Below are 27,928 nucleotides of genomic sequence, written 5' to 3'. Positions count from 1 at the left end.
ATGGCACCAAAAAAGAGGACAAAAAGGGGCCAGAGTGCTCATAAGAGCCTGGAGGAAACTTCTGGATCACCAAAGGCCCAAGAAACCTTGACACCTGGAACCAGTAGCTTTGTTCCCTTTTCAGGAACAGGCCACAGACTGGGAGACACCACAGGACAAAGTAACAACCAAGAGCTAAACTCCAAGCCTTTCTCCTCATCTGCTTCCAGAGCTACAGGTCCATCCAGACCCAAAAGAATCAAAGTCAGCCCCGACAGTCAGGTAAGACAGAGGAGGTTTAGTGGCAAGAAATATGCCATTTTTGATCTACATGAAATGCAGGCCTCCAGGATGGTCCACCCTTACTCTACCCTTTCTCAAACAGGGATTCCGTGCCAACCTTCACTTTCATGCTAACATGCTGAAGAAGGCCTTTTCTATGCTGTTGCTAAGTATTTACAGTGTCACGTTACGAAAGCATACAATCTTGAAAAGGTCTGTGGTTCTCGCTTTTGATAGCTGGAATGTTCTTTTGGACGTTTGAGCGAAAGGCTTGGTCAAGACACACCGGAACTTTTGGATTTATTTTCCAGTCATGCCTGCACATGGAATAAGAGTGACCTTGTTTTCTCTGTGTATCTCCCCTTAGCCTTTAATGTTACACTAATAACAAGCCATTTCAATTTAGCAAGTCTGTCGAAACTGAACCTTATTTTCTGTTCTGTGAATTTCAGTAACACAGTAAACCAACAAACAAAATATTAACTCTGAACTAAGGGACCATCCAGGATGAATTTTGTTGTTTTCGTGCAAAAACTGAATGTGTAACAGTTCTGTTCACTGTGCTGAGTCAAGTCATATTGGAGCCATGTGGAATTTGAATGGTGTACAAGACAGAGAGAAAGACTTTAAATTCCTCTGGGCAGCCCATAACATGCAGGACAGAGCTGTCTTTTGAGGCTCACCAGAATCCTCTCAGTTCTGACTCATTGTTCAATTTGTCTGTCCTCCACTCTTCCCAAAATCGTAGGAAATTGATTAGCTGAACGAAATGATTCTAGGGGTTTAATGATACACTGTATGTCTCTCTCTTTTTTTTTTTTTAATGTGACATCTGTAAAGCCATTAGAAATGTATGACTGCACGCTAAAACACAGACACAAAGACTCACGCGCCGGACGTGCCCACATTCACTTCAAGGACTTCGCGACTCCCTCTTGTCGTCTCTTCTCGTTGTCGCGCAGATTTGATTTGATTTTTTTGTGTGTATTGATTGGTTGTCGAGTTACACAAGATCAGTAGCCTAGCCTGGGGGAGGAGTTACAGTAGCCATCAAGGATTCGAACTCAAACAAATGCTGTCACTTTGATCATATCCTACTAGTCTTTGATCTTTAGTTTTGTACAAAAAAAAAAAAAAAAAAATCTGATAATGATGTTTAATTGATTATGTGAATTGAAGGCGCTCTGGTTTTGTTTTATATTATTTCTCTTTTTGTCGTTTCGGTTTTTTTTTTGTTTTTTTTTTTAGTTTTGGTCTCCGAAAAGAAGATCACTTGCATGCCATGTTGCCCCTTCCCTTTCTTCTTTTAAAATAAATAAAGACATCAAACATCAAAGCTGCTCTTGGTTAATAAAAGAGGACCTCAAATATTTTCCATTATGTTTGACATGGTTTTGAGTTTCACCAACCAGAGGAACAACAACAGGACGGAACAAGATGATGCTTTTTTTTTTTTTTTTTTGTTGCTCCGTCTCTGTGTTACGGAGGTTTAACAGACCAAACTGGAGTCTTCCCTTTGATGTCGGTAGCTCTAATTATTCAGAGCTAGTTTCTCTTAAGTGGTACTCAGTCAAGCCCTTCAACCAGCTAGAGTTGTATTCCTCAATATGTCCACTTCTTCAAGCACACACACACACACACACACACACACACACACACACACACACCCCTACTTGCTTCTCATGCATTCTTTTGAATGTGACCCGCTGAAGGACAGAATGAAGGCTGTCACTTGGGCTTGTGCGTGTCAGTGTGTTGTATCCATGTGATACTGATAACACTCTGACCTCTGGTGTTAGCTGATTACTTCCAAGACAAAACTGAGCAGAAGTGACTGTAAATAAAAAAACGTTTGATATCTGCTTGAGGAAGGGTGGGTCAGTCTGGTGGTTACATACACATACACACACTCACACACACACACACACACACACACACACACACACACACACACACACACACACACACACACACACACACACACACACACACACAAAGCCACAATTAAATTAACACAAGGACAAGAGTGTGACTCATGATTCCCCGATCATAGACAAGAGCAGTTCTTTTTATATTTTTTTTTCTTTCCTTGTCTTTGTTTATGTGTTATTAAAGTCTAGAGACAGCTGTAATTTTAAGGAAGATGTCTATGAGGTATAGGCATACAAAATACTCCTCACAGAGAAAATCCTTGCATTCATTAAGTACCTCCTCTTTCCATTTACCTCAACAAAGTTAGTGGTTTCCACTCCAGTAGTTACAAGAAGCCTCCTCATATGCGATTGCGAGCCTGTCCAAGAGCAATTATTTGTCTTTCAGCATGACCAATAGAGAGAATTTGTGAAAGAGACAGACTCAGTGTCTGAATCCTCTGGTATTACTCTATTCCTCATGCTGGAACGGTTTGTTGTTCTCTATTAGAAACAGTAGAAGATGCGTCTGTGAATGGTTGGGAGAGACAGGAACAGATCAGTCACATACAGTGATGGCATTGGTGGTTTGGCTTTGTCAGGTGTCTTCCTCTGAAATGTCAATTGATTTACATATGAGAGAGAGACAGAGTGTGTGTGTGTGTGTGTGTGTGTGTGTGAGAGAGAGAGAGAGAGAGAGAGAGGAAGAAAGAAGAGGGAGTGTATTCCCATTGCTTGCCCAGTATAAAGATGTTATTATGATTCATTAGTCTTGGCTAAATGGATTTAGATCTTCAGAGAATAAAATGAAAGCACAGAGAGCATGCCATTGGTATATTTGGTCATTACTGAAATTACTGTTGTCATGTCCTGTTATATGAGAGCAAAATAAACCACAGTCCTCAGGGAAAGACAAATGAAGATGAACAGATTAGAGGTCCTCAGTGGCACTGCCTCACTGTCCAAAAGCTATAATTATGGTAATCTTTTCCCTCTGTACCCTCAATAAATTCTACTATTTCTTTTAAAGAGAGGAAAGGAAAAATTGAAAGTCAGAAGATGTTCAGTTGTTGACAAGAATTTCACTCTTAAGCCTAGAAATAGTAAACATAGAGGCTTGTAATTTTCCGAATGCTTATGTTCCTCTTACCTCTAATTTTTCTTTCAGCACCCGACGAGATCCAACGAAGACCTGGACGTACAGAGGGAGGCTGAGTTTCTTGAGGTAAAATTTGATGCTTTCATGTATTTAATAAGGGCAAGGTTGGCAAGATTGTGAATGAAAATGCCTGTTGCCTAACCTCAAAACCAAGTCTTCACTTCTGTTTGGTTCTACCAGATGTAGATCAACTACTCTGTAACACCACAACATCAAGTGTCAATTTGTCAGATTCCCCACAAAACCCAGAATTTATGCCTGGGAATCCCATGATATATCATTGTAAGGAATAGTGTTTGAGTTTTGTTTCAAACTTCTATTCATCCTGTCATCTTGGGTGTTATGGAATTCTTTTAATATATAATTAACGTATCATTTTCAAAATACATAGAGCAGCGTGGCTTACTCGAGCCAGGGACTTATCAGAACATTACATTTCAAAAGTTTGGAGCAGTGGTTGCATAAAAATCAAAACAATATGTTTTTTTTTGATGAATGGTGGTCAAAGCAGAACAAGCATGTTCTTGTGCACTTGATAAATCTTAGCTTCCTGAGTACCTGATAAATCATTCTTAGCGGCGAGATCAAAGTTTAATAGAAGCCCTAACGTGTTACCTCTGACGCTCGAAAAAAAAATCCCTAAAAATCTGAAAAAAAAAAAAAAAAAAATGATGCTAGCTTTTTTCATTCCCCACATTCAAATTGAAAATAGCAGACACCTGCAAGTTGCAGTGAAAATGAAGCCGCCGCTGTAGGCTCCCGGAGTTACCTCAGGGGGGAGCTCTCAGTGTGTAAGGCCCTCATGAATCACATGCCAGTGGAATTAGACAAATATGCTGTCTCCAGCTTTATCTGATGCTTATGTTTTGTGTCAGTAGACTTCCTTCTCTTTCTGTAATTTTTTTTTCTTGATACCTCTGCATATAATTAGTATAATTACCATTATTTGTATTCCTTTTATATGTCCTGTTCTTGTCTGTGTGCAGCCTGTGGAAAGGGAGCCGCTGGTCTACCACATGGACTCCTGGGAAACTCAGAGATCACACTCTGGTGACCTGACGGAGGACTTTTTTGAGTTGACAGTTGATGATGTGAGAAAGCGGTTTGCACAGCTCCAAGCAGACAGGTAACAACTTCATACATATGATGTCAGATGACCACAGCATCTGAACAGCAAACGGTAATTGATTAATAGGCTCAGTCAAGTCAGCTCAGTCTCATATTGATCAATAAGCTCTATTACATCTTTGTGATATCGTTCAATAGGGCAGAAACAGGGATGGCTTTGGACAGCAGTTTGCTGCAAAGAGGTATTTCAGTAAAGACATTTCACGTCGTAGGGCGCTGCTGTCAATATTACACCATGATTCTCTTGACCGGAAAATGATTGCAAATCCCTTTCCAGACCAGAAATTACACCCAAATAAATTCTTACTGCTGACTACACGCTGGCATTTAGAGAGCCCAAGTCAAGCTCACTCTAAAGGAATCACAAATGTAGTGTGAAAATATCTTTTCTATTCCTTAAAAGAAGAAAGACCACCCCTTAGCTGTCTCCAGAGAAAAAGAATCTGCCAAGCTTGATTTTGAGGGAGCTAACGTAGGAGGACAGAGTGCCAACACAGAGGTAGATTGGCATAGTGCTTTATGAAAGCCATTAAATGTCAGCGTTTGTGTAAATAATACCTGAGTTAAGGCTTCTCTATAAGGTTAACATTCAAGATGGATAGAGATGAAGAAGCTAACAATTCCCAGATATTGAACTCAAGGTGACACAGTTCTGAAAAGCCCTTTCATGTCATGGAAAACCGATGAATCTCTGTTGCATTTTATTGCCAGTTTGATTTTTAAAAGCATCCCTCTGGTTCTTTGAAGTGAGTAAAGGTCTGTTTCTTCTCCAGGGAGGTGTCAACATGCTGCTGTTGCTCTGTTTCTCTTCTCTGATTGGATCAGAGAGAACGAAAGCTCTGTATTAAAGCTAAACCAGGCGATAGCGCACCAAAGTTAAAACAATTTAACACTGTAGAGCATGTTGGGATTATTTTCCTCAAGAGTGACAGTTTAAACGACGTCAGCGTCGAGAATATGATTAAAGTACATCTCTATGAATCGTTTAAAATTCAAAACAAAACAGAGCAAAATTTACCCACACTGTCATATCTCGGTCACTCAGTGCTAAAGTTTGAGATGAGAGAAAAGACCAACATGAGCTGTAACCCATATGAAACCACAGAGAGCTCAACACAAAGTCCTTCAGCCTATACACTGCAGTCTGTGTAGTCTATGATGTCTTTTAAATGGGAAGAAATGAGCATAGTTTGAAAAAGCATGTCTACCAACAGCAAACTTAACCAACGCCATCCAGAATCAGAAACCCATCATATATTAGTCTTCCTTCTACTTCAGGGCCCAGGCCAGGTTTCAGATGCTACTGAAATACAGTTTACAAAATTAAATGTACAACCAATCATTTTCTGCAGTCTATAGCGAATACCAAGCCTACAGACACTATGCCTTGGGCGACTTTCAGCCTTCAATGACAGGGAGAACCTCTATTCAAACTCCTTCATGAGTAGGAGAAAATGTCCACGTAGAGTATTGTTGCATCTTCATTCTCTAGTAATTTTCACTGGCATGCCTTGCTGATGCCAAAACTGCTGGTTCATTTTGTTTTTATGGTGTATTCTGGTCAACCTCGAAGCTGCGGTCATCCACATCCAACTGTTTCTCTAACAGCTTTCTGTTCTTTTATAATGTGATCCAGTATTTTCAGAAGAAAAGAGGAAGCACTTTTGTCTTCAGAAGATCATTTTCTGATTCATGTGTCTTTTTAATGATGCATTTACCATTCATATGTGTGTAAAAATAGTAACAAAGAAATGTTTTCATTGCATTTATAGGTTTCAGCTTGTAAACATGTTTACTGCCTGTACATGTAATATTAGGAAAATACTAAAAGAGAGAGAGAGAGGGAGAGAGAGAGACGCAAGAAATTTTTGATTTCCTTCCAGTAAATGTTTGGAGTTGTCATAACTCTAAGAGACACAGTTCATTAGTGTTTCATGTGGGTATTTTTTCCCCTGGAATTCCAGTACAAGTGACTGTTATTGTTTGAAGTCCTCTTTTGTTTAATGAAGTGGTAATCTGTCTACACGGAGGGCCACCCTTGTATCTTAAGTTCACCGTGTCAAGTTTTTAGTTTATAAACTCCTTAGTGCCACTAATAAAGTTGACTTAAAAACGGTTGCATGTCATCAGAATAAGTCAATAGCATAGTGCGTTTGTAACTGTGGGAGTGTGCTCTCATGAATGTTTGCATGTTGGAAGCCTGCATTTGCAGCATGTCCTACTGAATGTACAAAGCACGAAATGTCTCCTGGTTGTGGGTGGGCAGCACAGATCAGACTGACTGGAGGGGTTTATGTTCTGACCCTGTCGTGTTTGTGTATGTTCTCTTTTTTTTCTTGTCCTCCCTGGACCCCCTTCTTTCCCTTTTTTTTTCTTTTTTTTTGAGGGTGTTAAGGATCCTCTGATCAGTTACTTTAGACTGCTTCTTTAATATTAGAAAAACAACATTAACATGAATGTTGTTATGAGGAGCCTCAAAACATGATCCTCAGCTGTCTTTTTGAAATGTTAACTTAGGAAAACAAGTTGGTTAATGGCTCTATATTTATGTATTTTCCTTTGATCCTTTGAAGTGAGGGGCCACACTGCTTACTGGCTTGAATCTGCTTTCCAACCGGTACCACGACAGCAACAACTCAAGAAGACTTGATTTAACCTTTAACTCTTCATTGATTTTCAAGCAGTATGTGTTTCATCAAAGCAAAGGAAATGTTACGTATGAAATAAGGATAATGAGATTTACAGATCTGTGTAGCTCTTTGCCTCAAGTCAACCTTTACATTAGAGAAAGTTCTGGGGGAATTGCGATAAGAATGTTGATAAAGACCATGGAGACAACAAAGGACCTGGACCATTTAGCCTCCAAAAACAACAACGAACAAAGAACTCTGAATTTAGTTCTGAAATTTTTTGCACTGAAAAAATAGTGACGTCTTGTCTGTTTGGCAGGGTTTAATAAACCGCTCTTTAAAAAAAAAAAAAAAAAAAAGTTCTCTAATTCATAGAACAGCTTGTCCTTTCCAAAAACATATCTCTTGTCTGATCAGCCCTTCAAACAAATAGAGTCTCAAGTAGAAACTGATAAAAAAAAAAACATTATAAAAATAATTAAACTGCATCAAATAATTTTTTACACAACCTACCACCCGTTTAACTGGCAAACATATGTGCCAAACCAGTAGAGGTTGCTATCCTGACTGATAATTAGAAATAGGGTCAAAAATGATCAGATATTGAGTCCCGTCCTAAGCTGAGGCCATGTCGTGCTTCTTGCCTTCAGTAGAGTCTTAGAGGAAACTCCCCTGCTGACTGCAGCCCTGCGGGAGACTTACATGGTCAGGAGGATGCAGAGGTACCCAAAGGTATGAAGTCACGAGTGTCTCCATCTTTCATAATCTCTAACGTGAACTACTCTCTGAAGTGTCGGGTTTGCAAGTCAACGACAATAACGTTTTGCAGTTAAGAAAACACTTTCATTCATACTTCATTCATTTAATGTGTGTAACTAGTTTAATTAGTATTTTAGCTCCGGTGTTAGGATAAAACATGTACTTCTGTAATATCGTTCTTCAGTATACCGGTCTTCTCCAGGTGGTGATAAGGATCCAGTTCCCTGACAGGCATGTTCTTCAGGGATTCTTTCGTCCTCTGGAGACAGGTCAGTATCACTGTGTAACTATCTCACTGTATAACTAATTATATCCCTATATAACTATACATGTGTAACTCTGTGTCTTACGTCAAATGCCTCCCTAATGCCTTTTGCTTACCTTTCCATCTGTGTGCTGTGTGTTTAGAAAAATAGATACATATGGGGGAAAACAATAGCTAATATATATATATATAATATATTATATATAATATAATACAAGTAATAATAATAATATAAGTTTATTTAGAGCCCAATATCACTATTTATAGTCTCAAAGGGCTTTACATGTCCATATCAAGGTCAAATCCAAATTATATTATCCATAAGTTAGAGAAAATAGATAAGTCTTTAGTTTAGTTTTAAAGTTATGAAGAGACTTTGCCTCCCTAATGGTCCAGAATCTAGAGAGCGCAGGGTACGAGGGAGATTATAGGGTGTAATTAAGTCAGATATGTAGGCCAGGGCAAGCCCATGTAGAATTTTATATGTTAATAAGAGGACCTCAAAGTCTGCCCTTGCATGAATTGGGAGCCAGGACAGGTGTAATGTGGCCAAACTTCCTTGTTCTGGTCAGGATTCTGGCAGCAGCATTCTGGACCAGCTGAAGACTTTTGGTAATAGAGGCAGACAGAACAGAGTACTGAACATTGCAGTAATCGAGTCGAGACATGACGAATGTGTGAACAATGGTTTCTGCATCAGCCATACTTAGAAAGGGTCTAATTTTAGCGATATTACAGAGGTGATAAAAGGCTGTTTTGATTGTTTTTGATATGAGTCACTAGCAAGAGACTAGAGGCAAAAATCACACCAAGGTTTTTAGCTGTAGAGTTTTGGAAGATGATGCAGTTGTCAAAATTTCGGTTAAGTTCACTAAAAAGATGCTTATGCGTAGGGGGACCAATAAGCAGCATTTCAGTCTTGCCTGTGTTAGGCATCAGGAAATCTGAAGACATCCAACCATTAATAGCACAAAGACATGCCTCAAGGTTAGCCATTTCAGAGTGGTCATTGTGCTTGATAGGTAAGAAAATCTGAGTATCATCAACATAACAATGGAAGTTAATGTTGTAACTACGAATAATGTCACCCAAAGGGAGCATGTAAATAGAGAACAGGAGAGGGCCAAGGACCGACCTTTGAGGAACACCATAGTTAAGCTCACGGTACTCAGAGGTCACAGTATTATAGTGGACACACTGCTTTCTCTCAGAGAGATAAGATTTAAACCAAGAGAGCGAAATATGAATATGAAATATTTAGAAATAATTGCAGCATTAATTTAATTTGTTACCTCCCTATTTATTTAGCAAGTTAGCTTTCCCTGTCTCTTCTTATTGACAGGAAGAAAGAATGTAGAGGTAAGACAAAGTGAAGCAGGGGACAGGTCAGTCATTTTGTGGCTGTAATTACGATGAGTTTCTACCTAAATAGTTCATGACAGTCATACATGCTTTAACCCTGGGATCAATAGTTTATCTCAGCACCAAAAAAATGTACATTTTGTTGGTTGGAGAAGTCATCCTTAACTTGGTTGAATGCCCAAACTTGGTTGAAACAGTAGATATATAATGAGGAAAAAAAACTACAGCAGGGGCAGCTACAGCTCTTGTGTAATCCAGGTTTGTAGATAACTTAGCATACTTATACCTCAGCACAGGACCGCATGGAGAGAAGTTTGTTCTTTTTTTTTTTGAAGTAAATGTAAATTTACTAACATTTATTAACATATTAATGCAATACTTTAGCTTTTCAGTAAATTTATTTATTTACAATGTATTTATTTATTTACACCCATGGTTCTCTTGAGAATTTTTTATTGCATGTAGCAAATACTATGATAACTGAAGCAATAATGGACTGCATGCATGCATGTGTGTGCATGTGTGTGTGTGTGTGTGTGTGTGTGTGTATGTGTGTGTGAGAATGTGTGTATCCACATGAGAGAATCTGTGAGCCTGTGCTAAAAGATCAGTGGTCTTTGTTAGTTTCTGCGTGGTCTTCCTTGTTCTGTGGGCCATCTGTGTGTTGCGTGATGGGATTTGAGGACGGGCTGCTCTGTTAGTGGAGTTAAACAGACACAGTCACGAGCTGTCCCAGACGCCACAGGCGCTAGTGTCCCTGTCTCACTGAGGTTTCACACACACGCACACACACACACACACACACACACACAAACACACATATGTACACAGACAAACTCCAAAATACACACATAGCATACATAAACTCTCATGGAATCACACATTAAAGACATACAGCACACTCATTACCACCAGATGGAAGCTTCAGCAGGATCAAGAGTTAGGTGACTGTGGCTTGTTCCCTTGAATTGAAGATCCAAACGTTTGAAATGGGAACGTGGAGATGAATAGCTGCCAAGGAAAATGCTTGAAATGAATCACCAAAACCGTTACGATCTTTAGATCCCACCCAGACTGGCCATGTCTCAGTGAACTGCGAATGAGCCGTCTCAACGCTGCCAGAATCCCAGTCTTTAAAGGCAAACGAGCCATAAATGCAACTTCACCAACACCTAACGTTCATTTATCACCGGCGTTTAGCGTTTTCCTCTTTGCACGGCAGCCAAAATCTCAGCTTTAATCTTAATGCGTGGCTGTCCGGTCTTTTAATAGCTGCCCCATTTTTACGGTTATGAATTTATTTTATTTACACAGGGAGTGGGTATCTGTGTTTGGGCGTTTATCTTGATTGTACCCATTTGTCAAAGTGCTGGCTAGAGACTTTCACATACAGTGGTCGTTGGGTTTCAGGAGCTAGATGTCCATTACAAGAGTGAACGATCCTTTCTGAAAATACTCGGGAGCCCACAAAAGACATGTATCTACAGCTGCATAAGGTAATACTGGCAATAAACTGATCATCTCATCATCTCTCTTAGACTGCAGACAGGGGATGTGTACTCTTTTTGGCTGATAGATCGAAAGTGTCTCTGACAGGAGGGGGGGATAATGAAGACCAGAGTGTAAACGTTCCAGAGCGATGTTAAAAAGAGAATAAAAACGAAGGGAGATCAAACAGCTTGTGTAATTCCACTGGACTTTGATGTCTGTCTTCTTGCGTCTGTCTTGCAGTGGTTTGGGTTTATTAGAATCTTCCACTATGCAGCTACAGCTCCTCAATCCCGCCACCTAGTCCTTGTTACTGAAATGGGCTGTCTTTACTGGACACACAAGTGGGCCCTACACGCAGGCACATCTAAGGACTGTGTTCTGAACTACATGTACCACCGTTCAACCATTTACACGTGTTCAAAATTTCAGGCAAATTTTTGCATTCCATTTTCATATGCAACATGATATCACATACATATACTGATAACTAATTAAATTGTGTAAAATGAATTAACCGGACTAGTATTTGTAAACTGGCATTTTAGTCATACAAACTACTAGACATTACAAGTACATTAGAGTCTATTTAAATCTAGAATATTGCTCTCATGAGAAACTAGGTAGGGCTGAACTGTAACGCTGAGAAAAAGTTTCGAAGTTTCCCCGTGGTGGATTCAAGATGAGCGGTCAGTCCCCATACTCCTTCCTGTACGACAGCAAAGCCAAACCAACATTACAGAAAGACCTCATGACCCAGCAGAGAGCATGTTCATAAGAAATGTATGGCAGACTGTAAATAACAGATAATTATCCCCCACCCCCCTTATTATCATCTTTCATTAAGTTCATAAATTATTGCTATTTAAATATTGCAAAAGCTCACAGGTTGTGTACTTTATTTACAGTTGGAAACTTGAGGGAATTTGTGAAGAGCCATCTGTCTAACCCTCAGCTTGAATTCTATCTGTGTAAGTATGACCAAACACACACTTACACGCATTTAAATAGTCAGTTCTCATACTTGACGCTTAGATAGGCAAATTTATGGATTACTGGTGCTCAGTGAACATACATTAAGGAACTTCAGTCTTTGAGGAATGTTCTCGGAACAGACAATGTGTCATCTCCAATGAGGATCAGAGGAAGGAGGGAAGGCTACGGATCAGACACACTCTTTGACTAAATTTAAACCACAAGTGGGTCAATGGCATTCTTGAGAGCAGACAAAGTGAAAAACAAAAATGAAAGCAAACAGATACAAACGTCAAACTTACTGTAAGTGTAATTTGAAGAAAGGGCTTGGTCACCTCTGTTCTGTAATTAGGTTTTTTTTTTTCTCATTTGGTCTCTCTGGAATTAAAAAAAAGACTATTACGACTCTGGCACAAAGATGTTTTTATGTGTCTCCTTTTGCCTGTGGTGAGGGATAAAAGGCTGATGCCCAGCCCAAGTGCTCCTGAAGACTGTTTACCCAGTGTAAAAATGCAGAAAAACAGGCAGATGAGTCTTTCAACTCCTCATTGTCTCATGCCCTCTGACTACTGAACCAAAAAAAAAGAAAAAAAAAAAGGGAAAAAAAAGAAAGAAAAAAACTGGGCAGTTTTAATTCTTTCTTTTGCACTTTCCACTCATGCCATGTCTCTGTGTTTTTGTCTCTTCTTATAAACAGTCACAGCTCCAAAGAGAACCCGACTAATTGACCCCAGCACCACGCTCTTTGAGGTAATAACAGAGACAATGCTATTGGCTGACAGTTGAACAGGCTTCAATGTCATGCTATAAATTAAAGGTTTAGGGCTATTTTGTTGTTTATGTATCAATTATTATGTTCAATGAGGTAATTAAGCTCAGAACATGGAGTTTTTTGATAGTTCTCTTTTATCTCATCTCAGCTGTCAGCAGCAGCCAGGCTTCTACTGTTAGTGAATTTGGAATGACAAGCTTATTCAAGTATTTCACTGAGTGAAAATCTGATGACAGTAGTTGAAACCAGTGGACTGCAAGGCATTAGCTGTGGTTCCGTGGTTTTCTCCCTCAAAGTACAGCTTCGGGGCAGCTCTTCAGAGTTCAATCACAACTTGTGTGTAGCTTCCAAGGCGATGTTTGAAATGACAATGATACACTGACGTCAGAGACCGATGTTTTGCTTAAAAAGTAGAGGAACAATAATGATACAATAAGACGGATCCCACTGATTTTCCTGGAAGACTGTCTTTATCCAAGCAAATACGCTGTGTCTCTCCCACTCTCTCTCTCTCTCTCTCTCTCTTTTTTTTCCACCAGACATCATGTCTTCCCAATAAGGAAGGGTCTGCAACCCTCTTCAAAGTACACTTAAGATGTATAATTAATAACAGAAATACGTAATTTGAAATTACAGCAGAACACTCACTGTTTTTCAGTCTGTCAAATCCCTGTGTATAATTCATGGACCTTTAATTAGAATGGATTAAAAAAGGGCGGAGTCCGTCTGTCTCTTACTAACTGAATACCACAACCACCTCCACCATCCCACAAAAAACATATATATATTTTTTTTCTTCTTCTTCTTCCTTGAAGACAAAGACTACTAATTTCTCTCAGATGTTAACCAGGAACACTCACTCAACGTTTTAGTTCTAGTTTTGTCGTTGGTTTATTACTCCAGACACACTGATCGCCATGTGAGGTCAACCACTCTGTGTAAACCCACAACCAGTGACTTTCTCTTTGGATCAAGATATGTATAAATCAATAATTTGGAAGTCCGTAGGAAAGCCTGAAGACAAGCCTTGAGTGTGTGGTCATGTTTGAAGGTTTATTGGACCAAGACCCCTCTCTTTAGAGCACATGCTTCACTAAACTCTGCCAGCTTTGTTTACCTCTCTCACCCCTCAGGAGAGGTAGGGGGTATGAGAACAGAGGGAAGGGTGCAGTCCTAAAAATAGACAGAGCCCATCATTATCAGGATCATTTGAGAAAGGGGTTGTTGTTGTTGTTGTTGTTTACTCTTGTCGTTTTGTTCCATGATGTTACATGTGGATAAAACAAACAATGACATCCTCAGAAATTGGTTGTTAAAGTGTTTGTGGGGTTGCCCGTGTGGTAGTGCAGGTGTGTGTGTGTGTGTGTGTTTGTGTGTGTGTGTGTGTGTGTGTGTGTGTGTGTGTGTGTGTGTTTGTGTATGTGTGTATGTGTGTATACATGAATGGAAATAGCTGAGAGGATTTTGGCACAGGCCTCTGACATGGTCAAAGTTGCCAAGGCTACCCCCTGTGAGGCAGGACAGGAAGAATACCAACAGTGAATCATGTTTTTTTTATGGACTCTACCTGTGTGGTCTTTGGAAAGTTGTTTAATTTCAACTGATACAATATATGATTACAATTCTATATGTCTCTCTTAAGAGAAGATGAGGAATATTCCTTTTCCCTGCACCAGTCTCTCAAAAAATATATGAATTTATCAAAGAAAAGAGGAGATCTTAAATATCCTTCTCTTTTGTCATCTTGATTTTAATAGGTAGGCCTGTAAGCTGATATGTGACACTGTTAGCATTGCAACATCTCCCCTCCACCTATCCATTGCAATATTAAATGCATGAGAAAATCAATATGAAAGAAGAGAGAGGATTTCAAACATTCTGAGGCTGAAAATATGAAAACTGGACCTCATCTTATGGAGAAGAACATTGTCGCTATTTACTTCCTTTCTTTCATAAATTTGTATTTCTTGTTTGTTGCCTTGTATGGATGATTAATGAGCTCCTGACTCATTGGCTGACTCAGGAATGTGTGTTTAATGGCTGTGGAGATGCTATTTTGGAAATGATACATAAAACCAGCACCTTGACAGGGAGTAGAAAGGGGAAGTGAGCAGGACCCCATAAAATCTGGGTTCAGATGACACAAACCTACAGTGGAAAATTGGAAAAAAAAAAAACAGGCTGTATATCATGTAGATGGTTGACTGCAGCCAGCTTTGGGAGTGCCAGCTACTTTCCACCACACCCAAACTTTAAAGCCAAACTCATTTCCAACTGGAATACTATCTTCTCTTATTTGTCACTGGTTTTGACAAGATCCATTTGGAGACTACGGAATTTTTCCCAGCACTTTTCAAAAAGAAAAAAAAAAAAAAAAGTTAACAAGCAGGTGCACAGTCACTTATTCTTTGAAGGATCTTCTGCTCAGATTAAGGATGACACAAATACCTCTCCTATCATTGAGCAACTGTACAAAGAGTGCTTGCAAAAGGACAAATGCCGCACCCCCCCCCCCCCTTTCCCACCCCCCTGTCCCTGGGCTCACAGATGGACACTAGATTCTCTATTTCCCCCATTTCTAAGTGACCTCATCTGTGTTTTATTTGTACCCGCTTGGAACTGGCACATGGGGTTAATTGAGAGGGCTTTGATCAACTGTTCCAGGAATAGAACATCCTTATCTTGTTTGTCTGATGATGGTCCCTTAATACTTTGGGTAGCCTTGATGTTTGGAAGAGAGCTGGAGGACAGAGGGAAGAAATCCTTGATAATGACTGGAGGTGAAAGGAAGACATTGGCAGATGTGGACTCGTTGGACATCAGAGCTTTGACCTTGCCTTTTTCTCCACTAGCACTTATCTCTTCCTATTCAGATGGTCCAGCAAAACAGCCTCCTCCACGAGGTTTTTTTTTTGTATTTTTTTTTAATCATGGTGTGGCTCTTTAACGGTAGTCTCCATCCATTACGATTCCCTTTCACCATTTAAATAACGTTGTCTTTTTATACATTTGTACTGCTCTCTTTCTTTTGGCTTGGTCACAGTATGATTGAGAAATGCCACATTTACCATCACTGCCTGGAAGTGAGCCTCTCTCTCATTGGACAGGATGAATTGTGTGTGTCATCAACCCAAAATGGTCTGTTTTGAAATGGATATGGGGAAGGTGGATTTAGATTTCCGCTGTTTTTTTTTTTTAACATCTCATTTCACCGACAGAGGCTGGAGGTCAGAACCAGACCTGGACATTCCACGGATGAAAAATTAGGTCCCTAAAAATGAAAGCCTTCCTCTACAACGCTGCAGCCTCATTCTAAAGAGGCCATTTTGATGCTGTTTATTTTTGCAATTATGTAATTAAGAGCCTGGTCTATCCAGACCAAAGTAACCAGCAACATCTCCTTCTGTTTTCTTTTCGTCCACCCCTTCTTCTTCACCGTATCTCTATCCCATTCCAACACACATGCTCTCTCTCTCTCTCGCTCTCTCTCTCAGCCTCATCATTATCCAAATCCTCTGTGTGACCCCTCCTGACCTGGGGGTCTGTTTGATGTGGTCATGGCTAGGAATGACTGAAGTAGATTTTAAAGTTTATTGTTTAAAGGGGAGATTTCCATGATTAGGCTTATGGAAATAAACTTTCCATCTCCATTGCCTAAGGGCACATGGGAGCCCTCAGTGTGAGTTTGTGTGTTTCCTCGTTTTGTTCATTTTGGAAAGTGTGTGTGGTTCTGGGGAAGATGGAGGGGGGGGGGGGGGGGGCAAACAACATGCTAATAATTTAGGCTGTTAAACTGTGGTCTAATTCATGAGATTCCTCCAGTTAAGAACCAGGCATAAGTAAACAAGCTCACACATGTGGTTGTAATCCTGCTATGATGCAGAATGGGAAGTGTGCTATGTGGGACTCTCAAACCTGTACCCACCTTGCCACGTGATGCTGTATGACTTTGACACAAAGACATACTTTTACTGAGACATGTAACATCGTGTTAATCTGTTGTCAGTCACCGTGGCAGTGTCATTTTGACGCTTTAATATATGTCTCATCAATTAAAATGATTTGTCTATGAATAAACAATAATCTATAATGACATTAAGGCAATTTATACCAACAAGTTATAATCACAGATCCATTTATAATTAATAACCCATTATTTACATGCCTTATGCTGGAACTGAGAACTCAGGGGCTTTGCAGATTCTCTCTGACAGTGTTTTTCCTTCCATTAGCTGGCCGTTGACATGTCTTTTCTTTACTCGACACATCCGTGTTTTTGGTATATGTTTGTATCCTGACTCATATCGCTCCAGGAAACCGTTAATATGGGCTTGGTCTTCTCCAAACACGACACCTCCTCTCCACTCTCCGGAGCACCACAAAGAAGAAGTGTCTTGTTTTTCAATGGGCGGTTTTCTGAAGCCGCACCATTTGATGTGGGCTTCCCTTAATCGCACAACATACTCTCTAAACATGAACAACATTAATCCTCTCCCAAGGGCTAGCAGACATTTTTTCCTGCTGCCTCTTTTGAAAAAGTTGTTATGCAGTCTTAATATAGTACCAAGACAAGACAATGGAGGAGACTTTAAATGAAGTTATTATTTTTGATGGTGTGTGTATCCACCACTTAGTCTACAAAGGAACGGGGAGCCTCTAATCCGGGATGGGACACACACACACTTTGTAGTCTTAATATCTCTCTTCCTCTCTGTCCACATCACTGCTTTATGGGCTCTGTGTCAGTATCAAACCAGGGCCTGGAATGAAGCCTACCATTAAGGCTGAAATGGTGTGTGCTCTTTGAGGTCTGGACTTTTAATTACAAGCCATGGCCGGATGAAGGAGCGTCTCCGTCACTCTGAATAGAGGGCTTGCACAACTCTTGCTGGCGACCTGGTGCCAGGGCTCCACAGCCAGCATCTCAGGCACCGGTTTGGTATGTTAGGAACCGTCTCACGAATCTGTGCTCAACAGGGTCTCAAAGGAAGGTGGGATGAAAGGACCAACGCGTAGGCTTTGCTATGTCATCCCTCATTTAGCTCCAAAACAGATCTGGTCTCTTTCTAAGGACCTTCTAGTCTTCTAACAACCAGTTTGACCTCTTTCTTTACAGGACAGAAAGGCTTAACAATCCGTGTCCTTTTTCTGTTTTGTATTCGTGGAAAACATAAAGAAAAGAATTAGGGGGAGGGCTGTAATTTGGTCTTTATCTCTTTATGTGCTTTAATTATCACATTGTAAAACATGTAATGGTGTGATAACTCTGTTTTTGTTTGTTACCATTAAACTGAAGGTGACCCAGAGTAGTACCTTGATGCTCACATTAATGATGATGAATGACAGCTATTGAGTTTGTCAGCACTTGACCACAGGATCATCTTTCTTTCTTTCTTTCTTTCTTTCTTTCTTTCTTTCTTTCTTTCTTTCTTTCCACCGTCCCTCACTTATTGAAGTTCTGTCATGAATATCCAACAAGTGCTTTGGGACCTCTTCATGTTTTGTTTGGTTTCATTTTGTTTTTCGGGTGCTCCTCACTTGTAGCCTGCAGCCCTTTGATGTTGTTGCCTGGGTGCTGGTGGACAAAAGAGCCTCCATCAGCTGGACTTAAGGACAGGGGGTGGTGATTTAGAGAAAAGAAAAGGCATGCAGAAGAATAAAGAATCAAAGCAAAAGCAATGCTTTTAGGGGGCGGAGGACTCCATGTGAAACTGCGAACCATGTGGCCCATCTTAAATCCAGCATGATGTCATAGGGTCTCTGTGTATATGTGTGTGTGTGTGTGTGTGTGTGTGTGTGTGTGTGTGTGTGTGTGTGTGCGTGCGTGGTATTTTTCATTTTGTGTGTGTGTGTGTGTGCATTTGTTTACATTTGTACACACCACACTGCACAGCACATAGCCAGGTGACATTGAAGAGGTTGGTTGTGGAAGTTTGAGGGTTGTGAACTTATCTCTTTGCACATACTGTATCTGCATGGGCTTTCAGCACAGGCCGTGCTGTGAATCTTTCTGCGCCATGCTGCTATGGTTATGACCTCCTCCAGAGGAACAGGGAGCATGCCGCTCTCCCGGGGGACTTTATGTTTAGTCTAGGACCCCTGCACAGAGAGGGCGGCCGACGCAACTACAAACCCCATTGAGGGGGATGGACGGATACAGTCTCAGTGCCCATCAAAGCCCACCAGGAGTACTCAAAGCCAGGGGAGATGGATTCAGGAAGCTGCCTTTGGTCGAGCCGTCACAGCACCAGCCCTTTAGTGACAACCTCATTAAACCTGAAAACATCTCTATAGAGGCCATTTTATTGTTCTGGTTACTTGGTGCTAAATGGCAATTAAAACCATCACCGGGCTGCAGATAGTGACCTCTTAGGGAAACAACAAAGACTTTATAAGAGAAAGAAGACAGTTGACTATTAGCTCAAAGTTGAAAGTTGAAAGCACTATGTAGGATTTATTACTAGAGATGAGGGTTTTTTTTTTGTTTGTTTTGTCAAAGATTGAAGACTTGAAGACTTCAAAGAAATATTTTCCGACGATAGTCTTTTGGCTCAAATGGATATTGTAAAGTTTTACAGGGCACCACATTTATCTAGATTTCCTAGGTTGACAGTTTATATAAAACGTGAAAATAAGCATGCCCACCGACACTACGTTAATACACAAACGTGTAGCATTTTTGTCTTAAGATTTTTCTCTCGCTGATTTATGGTTCATCAAAGCTCTCATTTAAGATGGAAAATTCTGCTAATGCAGTGAAATGAAAAGGCAGTTGTGTGCCAGGTAACTTTCCACAGTAATTAGAAGATCAAAGTAGGAGGTTCATTTACTCTGGTTGCACACTCTTTTGCCTTGTGCCTCCATAGTAATACCCTCATTTTAAAAAGGTACACGTTTTCTAAGACCACTGTTCAGAATGAAAAGAATTGTTCTCTTGTTTTTCAGCACCCCTTGCCCTTACCCTCTCTCCGCTTTCACTCATTTGTGCCCCAGAACAAAAAAAACAAAAACAAAAAAAAACATGAGCGCAGAAAATATAATCCACATGTGGAGTCTGCTGTGATAAACAATTGTGTTACCAATTGTGAATCAAAATTTCACAACTGAATGCTAAGTGTGTAAACACTAAGAGGCTGATAACTAGACTGAGTAGTAGACTGAGATCAGAGAATCTGTCAGCGCAGAGACATGAAAGCATGATTAAGTCATATTTATAGTCAACAAGCCAACGTCTTATCTGATGTCTCAGAGGTTTTGACACAGCCGGGTTGAGAGGACAATAAGAAATAAGCGGCAAAGACAAGGCACCGTGTTTTCAAAAGCACGTCTTAGCATTTGGTTGCCGCTGAATTCTGTCAAAGCAGGTCCTCTGTGAATCGTTTCCAGGAGATTTTTATCAACTAAAGGGGGATTAGGGGCGTAGAAAGTGCAGAAATTGAAGTTCACCAAACTTATTTATTTTCTTCTGGACTTCAAACACTCAGTGAAATAACAAAAGGAAGTCTGGCAATCAAATGTCACCGTGTTTGTCTATCTCTATCATTACCATATTTTTAGGTTTTCCCATCTTGAAGATCATGTCTGTGATCATACATTATAAGATCGACTTAAATAGTTTACTCAGCTGTAGGTGGACAGGCCCTGTTTCTCATCTAAATATCGTAGATGCAATGAGGAGTAAGACTGCTCAGATGGCTTTGTTTTTACATTGTTGGACAGTGCCAAGACTTTTAATATTACTTCAAAATTTCCCCAATCAGGAGAGATTGGGTAAGAAGATATAGCTACTGTCAGCAAATACTGAGCTGTTTATCCTCAAAAGCTGCCTACAAGTCGTCTTTGTGCTTTTTCTTTTCTTTTTTTTTTTTTTAACGCAATGGTCAGCAGCACTACTTTGTGGGAAATTTCATTCATAAAAGTAGAGAGCGTAAAAACAAAAATAAACTCCCTTTTCCGTGACCCGTGAGGAGTCTATGAAGACTTCTGTTTGGCCTGCCCTGGGAAGAGGTTAACTGTTTTCTTACTGCAGTTAGGCAAGAGTCGTCTTGACAAGGACAGTACAGCCAGTACTTCTCCACACAGAAAAAGTCAAAATATTCAATGTGGGTTCCCCAATACAATTAAATCAGCATAACACGAAAAAAAAAACTCAAATACAAGCTATATTAGTTATATTATATTCACTTCAGTGGAGTCATCAAAATTTTCTGACACAACATTTATGACTTTTTTTTTTTAGCTTTGTACCACTGGAAAGAATAGCGTTTTGAGGGGTTTTTTTTTCTAATTTGATGCTGAATTATTCTGTCTGTGAGGATGTGAGCCATCAAGAACAATTTCTGTTGATTCCTCGATTCTTATTGTAACCAACACTGAAAGAAAATCACTGTAATTCTTCCTTCCAAAATAAGAGTGAAACAACAAACGCAGTGAGTCAACAACAAATTGTAGTGTGTGATCAATCTAACTCTGAATGTTTTGTGCCATTTCGTTATAAATGAGTAACAGCAGCGTGTCAGTACATTAGTGTGTGGATATTTTCTCCATTAGATCTATTTAATCACATCACTCTGAAGCATGTCCCTGAGTGCTTTGGTTTTTTGGAAGTGCCTTTATGCAGCCCAGAAAATAGAAAACAGCAGCAGGCCATAGAACCCAAAAGTAAAAACAGATTTCTGTAGCTTCATATTATCACTCCAGCTATTACCATTATTTTTTACTCAAGTTGTTCCTGCGGTTTTTGCTTCAGAATTCAATCAAAAAAAAAAACAAAAAAAAAACCTTTGATGAAAGGGAGGGTTCTGTTGTTCACATCAGTGAGTAAGATTTAGACAGGTCTATGTAACACTTATTTAATCTGATAGATATTAATTAGACCTTTTCTCGAGACAAATGGAACCTGATCGTTTGCTCAGGGGGGAATAGGTGCCCCGAAAGACTGAGGCACTGTTTCCACTCCTAAGCCTGAGACCCTTCTCAGCGTCTCTCTACACCTCAGTGGGCAGAGTTCCTGTGCCAGGGGTCACAGCGCGGCGGACATGGACAGTGATATAAGGGGAAGCGATGGTCTTTTCTTTTTGGTCAGTCAGACACACAAGCAGGAAATTGGGCTTCAATTGATTTCCTCTCAGGAAACTCCACAGCAAACAAAGGTGTGGAAAGTGTTATCATTAAAGCTTTTTGAGCGTTTAATAGTGTTCATTAGTGAAGGATGTGTAGCTAGGAGGGGTTTTTTTTTTTTTTTTTTACAGGGATGTAGGGTGTCTCCTAGATACGGTTAGGCTAGTGCAGACGGAACAATGTGTGCTCTTTATGCTTTGAAAAAGAGAAGAAAGAAAAAGAGCTGGACCTGGTCAGAAAACAGAAATTCATTTGAGTTATAGCATCTGCATTCCTCCCACGGTGGTGTTCCTACACTTTGATTTGGAGCCCAGATCACAAGCTCTGGTGCAAGGCAGTGAAGGCTGGCACAAACTGTCTGTCGGGCAACTCTCAGTTCTTCGTCATCAGCGTGATCTCAGTGCTTCTGGAATGACTACTACCATCTGGCTTAAAGAGAAGAGAGAGAGAGAGAGAGAGAGAGAGAGAGAGAGAGAGACCGTGTGCCCTGGACAGTTCTGCAGACAGACAGCAAATGACAGTCCCCCCCACCCCACCCCACCCAAACCCACCCCATCACGCACAATGAAAGAGGCCCCTCGCTCCTCTTCTCTCCTGCTCTTTGTCTCAGTGTTCTGGGAGAAGTTTTCCATGGAGGACCAGTCAGTGATTGAAGTGGTGCTAGACTAGGCTGCGGTCCCTTTGTTTTATGCACAATAAGGTAAATGCTCGTGCGGCTCCTTTGAAGGCAAACGCAAATTTATCGCTGTTTTTCCAAAAGGAGCCGTTTTTTAAATTACGGCTCGTTGAGATTTGATCTGCTCTGGTGCTGTTTTTGGAGTGGGTTTACTTTTCATGTCTGGGAGGGAGGAGAGTACTTGGATCAAGGAGGGGGCAGAACGTTAGGGAGTATGGTGCCTGTATATGAAGGTTATGGACTTTTCTAACTCTCCCACCCTCCTCAGGGTTACCTTGTCTGGCTTTGAATTCTTCATCTGTCTGTTCTCACAGAACCAACTTTGTCACACCATTGTGCTTATTTCCCAACACTCTCAGTTGAAATGTTTGCCATTATATGTACACCATTAGAGATACATTTATCACTGTCAAGCCAGGCCCTGAATATCCTTTGTTGTGTCTTAAGCATTTCGTGCTGTTCAGATCTCAAAGTTGGCACACCAGCGAATCTCCTAAATGGTGGAATCCAAACCTCAGGGTTTCTATGGGAGCGCTGCAAAATGCCATGTCAGTAAAAATGTCTTTTTCTCCTGCAGGCCAACCTGTTTCCAACAGCTCTGCTTTATTTTACATCTGACGAAAAGACAGGTTGGTAAATCAGCCTTCTTCCTTTGGTCTTTGGTGTGTGAGATTTACTGCCTTACAGACTGAATAAGCATTGTATTGCCCACTCCTTTTTCCTTTGCCATAAACAAAAAGAGCAGCCTTGCCTTTGAGCTCTGCAGTTTCTCCTCATTAACCAGAGGCTTTCCTAGTTTTCTTTGGCACTTGTTCTACCTCTTCAGCTGCATGACGTCTTCAGTGCTGTGGGCAACAGGTGTACCGTCCTGTGAGCAGAGGGGCTTCTCCTCGCCTCTTGATCTGAATGTGTTCGCTCAGCTAAATCAAACACCACCGTTATTTATCTAGAATATGTCCTTCACTTGCTTTATCAATGTCATGTTGTGTGATAACGTTGTAGAAAAAGGAATATGTGGTGCTAGATGAATAATATCCTCATTTACCTGAATATTTTGAAATATTCTTGATATTAAAAAAAAATAATACAAGGACATACTTGACGTTAGGTCTCTCTTTGTATTTCTTAGTTTTATTTTTGTAGTGGAAAAAAAACACACATCTTGCTCTTTTTACCGCTTCAGACTGTTACTTAAAAAGCCAGTGGGTGAATTCTGCAGTTTCAGTGTTGGAGGCCAACCAAGCAGTTGCAAGGTGAGTCTCATCTTCAAGTCTTGTCCTAAATCACTCTGCCTGACTTATGATCCGTACTGGGCAGTCTTAAGGCCTCTGTGACACATGTGGTCTTTGGCTCATTGTCATTGCACACATTTAGGTATACTAGAGGAACATAATCATGGTGCTACAGTAATGATAAATAAGATTTTGTTGAACACTGATACAGGTCTCTCTTTTGCCAAGACTATGAATCCAGGAGATGCCAGCTGAGATCTTTCTCAACTACAAAGGATTATGGCATATGTTTGTGGAGTTCCCCACACAGGAATCCTACTTTAACACCCAGGCGACCCTGGGCTGTAAGACTGCCAGGGTTTGCTTTGGAATCCCGTCTCCCGTGAGGGTGCATTCAGTGGGGTCAATGTGTGGTTCCAGGTGCCACCCTGTTCTCCAGGAATCATAAAAATTTAAACAAGGCATCCAGGCCAAGAAGTCAGAGATGTGAGACGAAATATGTGAACTGTAGCACAGAGAAACCATGATTAATTGGGTATTGGCCCTAAAACTTCCCTGTGACCTTTCAAAGAAGAGTTTTATTTTACTTAGGCAAATGGATATTCCCTCATAGTACTATGTACTGGAGACATGCCGAACATGCCAGAAAAGCTCAAGATTGAGACAGACTCTCACAACCCCTGCTAATGCTGCCTTGTGCCAGGGTCTCTTCCTAATAACCGCGGTTTAACAGAAGTGCAACGCCACACTGTGCTTGCCGCAAGCCCCCCACTGGCCTCTAAAGGGATTTCATTCATTAGTTGCTCCTTTTTAAATATCATCAAGGTATTACCCCTCTCATGATCTGGAGCACATGACGTTGCGATGCACAGCCTCCCTAAGCTTAACGGACAAGCTAACAGAGAGCCCGCACAAAAGGGTTTTCAAATCGGTGCCTTTGATGAGCCTAAAAATAGAGCTGCTCAGCTAACCTCTGTGTCTGGCTAAGCCCAATCGTCCCCCATTTGGGTCGCCCCAGTCATTCCCCCAACTTTTTGACGTCACCTTGGAAAATGCCACACTTTATTTTTAGAGGCTTCCCAAAATTAATTGATTGGCTGCTATTTCGGGCCTGTGTTATGTAAGGGGATTACCCTTTTGTTATTGCATGCGCCTTAAGACATCTAGGCCTCAATGTCTAGGGGGTAGCACAGGGGTTACAAGGAACGAGAAATGAATGGCTCCAGAAATAACCAGACCCTCATCCTAATTGTTCACCCCTCCTGCACTCTTTCCCTCCTCAGCTGCATGCCAAGGTCACCAACCCCATCATCCACCTCACTTGTTCCGGAAGAGTCTTTTCCGCTCCCTGCGGCTTCCAGAGTACCAGCCAATCAGCAGAGCACAGCAGATGGTCAGCCTCAACCACAAACTAAAAGCCAAGCGCCAAAAGCAGTTAGGGGTGATCCCAGCAGAGTGCCCAAGTGGTTGAAACTGCCAGGTATGTTCTTATCAACACAAGAATGGAGCCTGTTGCTCCCTACTGAGGTACAGTCTCTGAAGGAAGGCTTCTCAGTGTCCAGACCAGGCCAAAAGCACTCTGTCTGTCTTCACCTCTCTATGCCCTTTTCTTTCTAACATTCCCCAAATACTCTGACACAAAAAAAATTGTGTTAGTCCAAAAGCAATTCAGGAAGACATAAACAGGTTTATACCTTGTGTTCTGCCACTGTTGAATCAGGGTTTTTCTCTCAAGGTGGCATTTCCAGAACCCAATGATGGAAAATAACAGCTGACGAAGATTGTTGAATCTGATTTTATAAAGCATTGAGTGTATTGTATGTTTACTGGAAACAACAAACCTAATGTTATATTACCACTGTTACGCTTGCCTTCTGAGAAGTCAGAGATGGTGCAGTGTTTGGGCTATAAAATACTAATCAGTCTAATTTTTCTATTCAATACGGCTCTGCACACAGACATTGATATAGAGAGACAGATAAATGTGTAGTTGTAGTGTCTGTCATATATATATGATTTTACAGAGGGAGAGAGAGAAAGACAGAGAGACACAGAGAGGGAGGGAGAGAGAGAGAGAAAGAATTAAGGCTGATAGTAATAATGCTTGACTCATAAGAACAGTTAATGTTGACTCACACTTGATTCCAGAAAGGCACCAGGGATAGACATCAGCCCAGATGAAAACATTGAGTCAAATTACATATAGATGACACATTTGAATCTGGTTTCAGTTATAACACGTGTTCTATACTCTGTACTCCAAAAAGTCTCGAGTTGTGTAATCGTGTCATTTTTTCCCCTAAGTTATTTAAGCATGACAGTTCTGGACCATCATAATAATCCTGTGGCTTTTTTCTACTTTCGTTTCAGGCAAAAAATGAAAACACTGCTCGGGAGTCTACACACAAGTATACCGGAGCCTGTACATCAACCACCGACAGCTGCTGTGATGAAAGATGCAGTTACGCACATCGGCGTCACTATAATAACTCTATTATTTTTCGTTAGCACTACCTGTTACTACAGTTGGAGCCAAGAACAAACTCAACACCAAGATTTACATCTTTACCGCCCGAAATCCAGGCCCAGTCCAGCCTTTTACTTCCAAAAAACCCAAGCTACTAAGACCCAGAAGATCCAAACTTAGATCCAGACTAGAATGCTGAGGCAATTTTCACCCTTGCTGACATATGGGCTTACTTTATCAGTTTCCTCCTCATAATAAAATATTAGACACCAGTGCCCCACTAACTGAAACATATGACTTATTCCAACTCTCCTACATGCTTTTGGTCAGGTATTTGACAGTGGATGACAAAAAGACAGCCGTTGATGCCAAGAATAAAGATGAACAGAGAGGTCTGCAGGATATATGAAGTTACATGGTTTGAGAGCATAACTTTCCTGGAAACAAATGCACTGTGAGAGACGCCTCCAATATGAATGTTCATACAATATCTGCACAAATCAGTCCTGCTTGTACCACATCACGCACAATATGGAAAATATTACCCTATGAGAAACAGGGCTATGGAGTGTTTGTGCATAATTTATGTAGCCTGATTCTCACTACATGTATGTGTTTTTATTTAGAATTTTTAATTAAATTTGCATTTTAGATGACAGCCCTCTTGAGGTACAAATGCTGAGTTTTATAAAAGGCCAACATGCCAAAAGGAATTTACCACTGTGAAGAGCAGTGGTATATAATCAAGTATAATTTTGTCTCTCATCCTCTCCCTCTGTTCTATTCTGACAACAAAATTATCTCAATGTGATGAAACACACAAACAGAGGGAACAAGGAATTATCAACGTGTTCAGTGTTACATCTGCCTGATAAATTCGGATACATACGCCTAGAACTTGCTTAGAAGCAAGTCTGAGAAAGACTTCAAAGGTGAGAAAAATAGCTAAGTTGTTGAGGTTCAGTGACATTAAACAATCAATCAGAATCAGTCAATTTACAATCAACAAAGTTAGAAATTCTGATGCTTTTGATGGCTTTTTGAACGTTAGTGAAAAATCAGATATTCAGGACCATTTATGTATTTTCAAAATTGTAGCAAACTGAATATTCATCTGCAAATCTCCATGCACAATATTTTATCTCCAGTACTTTTTACTGCTCGTAAGTTATGGAATTTGGAGAAATTACCCTTGGTTGAGAGTGATGCAATAAAGGGGGTTTTAACTGGGGTTTCCATCTCTCTCTCAGTAGTCCCTAGACATTTTGACTAGATCCACTGTAAATCTGAATATTAAAAAAAAAAAAAAAGAAAAAAAAAAAACTGTGATCCTGTTCAAAACCATATGCTAAGACCCATGGTCAGATACAGACTTCAAGACCCCAGATCCAGACCATGACACTGGGGTCTAGACCCAGTCTGATTTATGTGGTTTAAAGACCAAGACCACAAGATCAACCCTCAAGGCCTGTTTGCATTGAACACATCACAGAGCAAAGTCTTATGCACATAAAAAATATATATATACCAGGCCAATTTCCACAAAGGCCATTCAACAGTAGTAAGTGCCTCTGTAACATCAGCTCTGATTTGTGTGCCCACTGTATCACTAGCAGCCACAGCAGTGATCAGGCTCCGGAGTGCAATGTCGTCCAAGCTCAGGCAGCAGATTGGAGACTGATCAGTCTGTCTCTGGTGGGAAACAGTTCTCCACAGCTCCTCTA

The 27,928-nt window shown here is 40.6% G+C and overlaps 1 protein-coding gene across 1 annotated transcript; it reads left to right on the top strand.

Moving 5' to 3' along the window:
• Positions 1–27,885, top strand: LOC115826010 (tether containing UBX domain for GLUT4-like). Its single transcript, XM_030789696.1, has 11 exons — positions 1–261; positions 3,340–3,396; positions 4,317–4,456; positions 7,739–7,820; positions 8,050–8,116; positions 11,871–11,933; positions 12,635–12,687; positions 23,083–23,134; positions 23,689–23,758; positions 25,021–25,217; positions 27,818–27,885. Exons 1-11 carry the CDS (start codon positions 1–3, stop codon positions 27,883–27,885), a joined length of 1,110 nt encoding a protein of 369 aa, XP_030645556.1.
• The last annotated feature ends 43 nt before the right edge of the window (positions 27,886–27,928 follow it).

Source organism: Chanos chanos, chromosome 13, assembly GCF_902362185.1.
Source record: "Chanos chanos chromosome 13, fChaCha1.1, whole genome shotgun sequence".
Classification (NCBI taxonomy): Eukaryota; Metazoa; Chordata; class Actinopteri; order Gonorynchiformes; family Chanidae; genus Chanos; species Chanos chanos.
This window is presented reverse-complemented; position numbering and strand designations above follow the sequence as displayed.

Coding starts and splice junctions, on each gene's coding strand:
- LOC115826010 (XM_030789696.1), top strand. CDS start 1: ATGGCACCAAAAAAGAGGACAAAAAGGGGCCAGAGTGCTCATAAGAGC. Junction 4,457..7,738: donor GCACAGCTCCAAGCAGACAG/GTAACAACTTCA, acceptor TCTTGCCTTCAG/TAGAGTCTTAGAGGAAACTC. Junction 7,821..8,049: donor GGATGCAGAGGTACCCAAAG/GTATGAAGTCAC, acceptor GGTCTTCTCCAG/GTGGTGATAAGGATCCAGTT.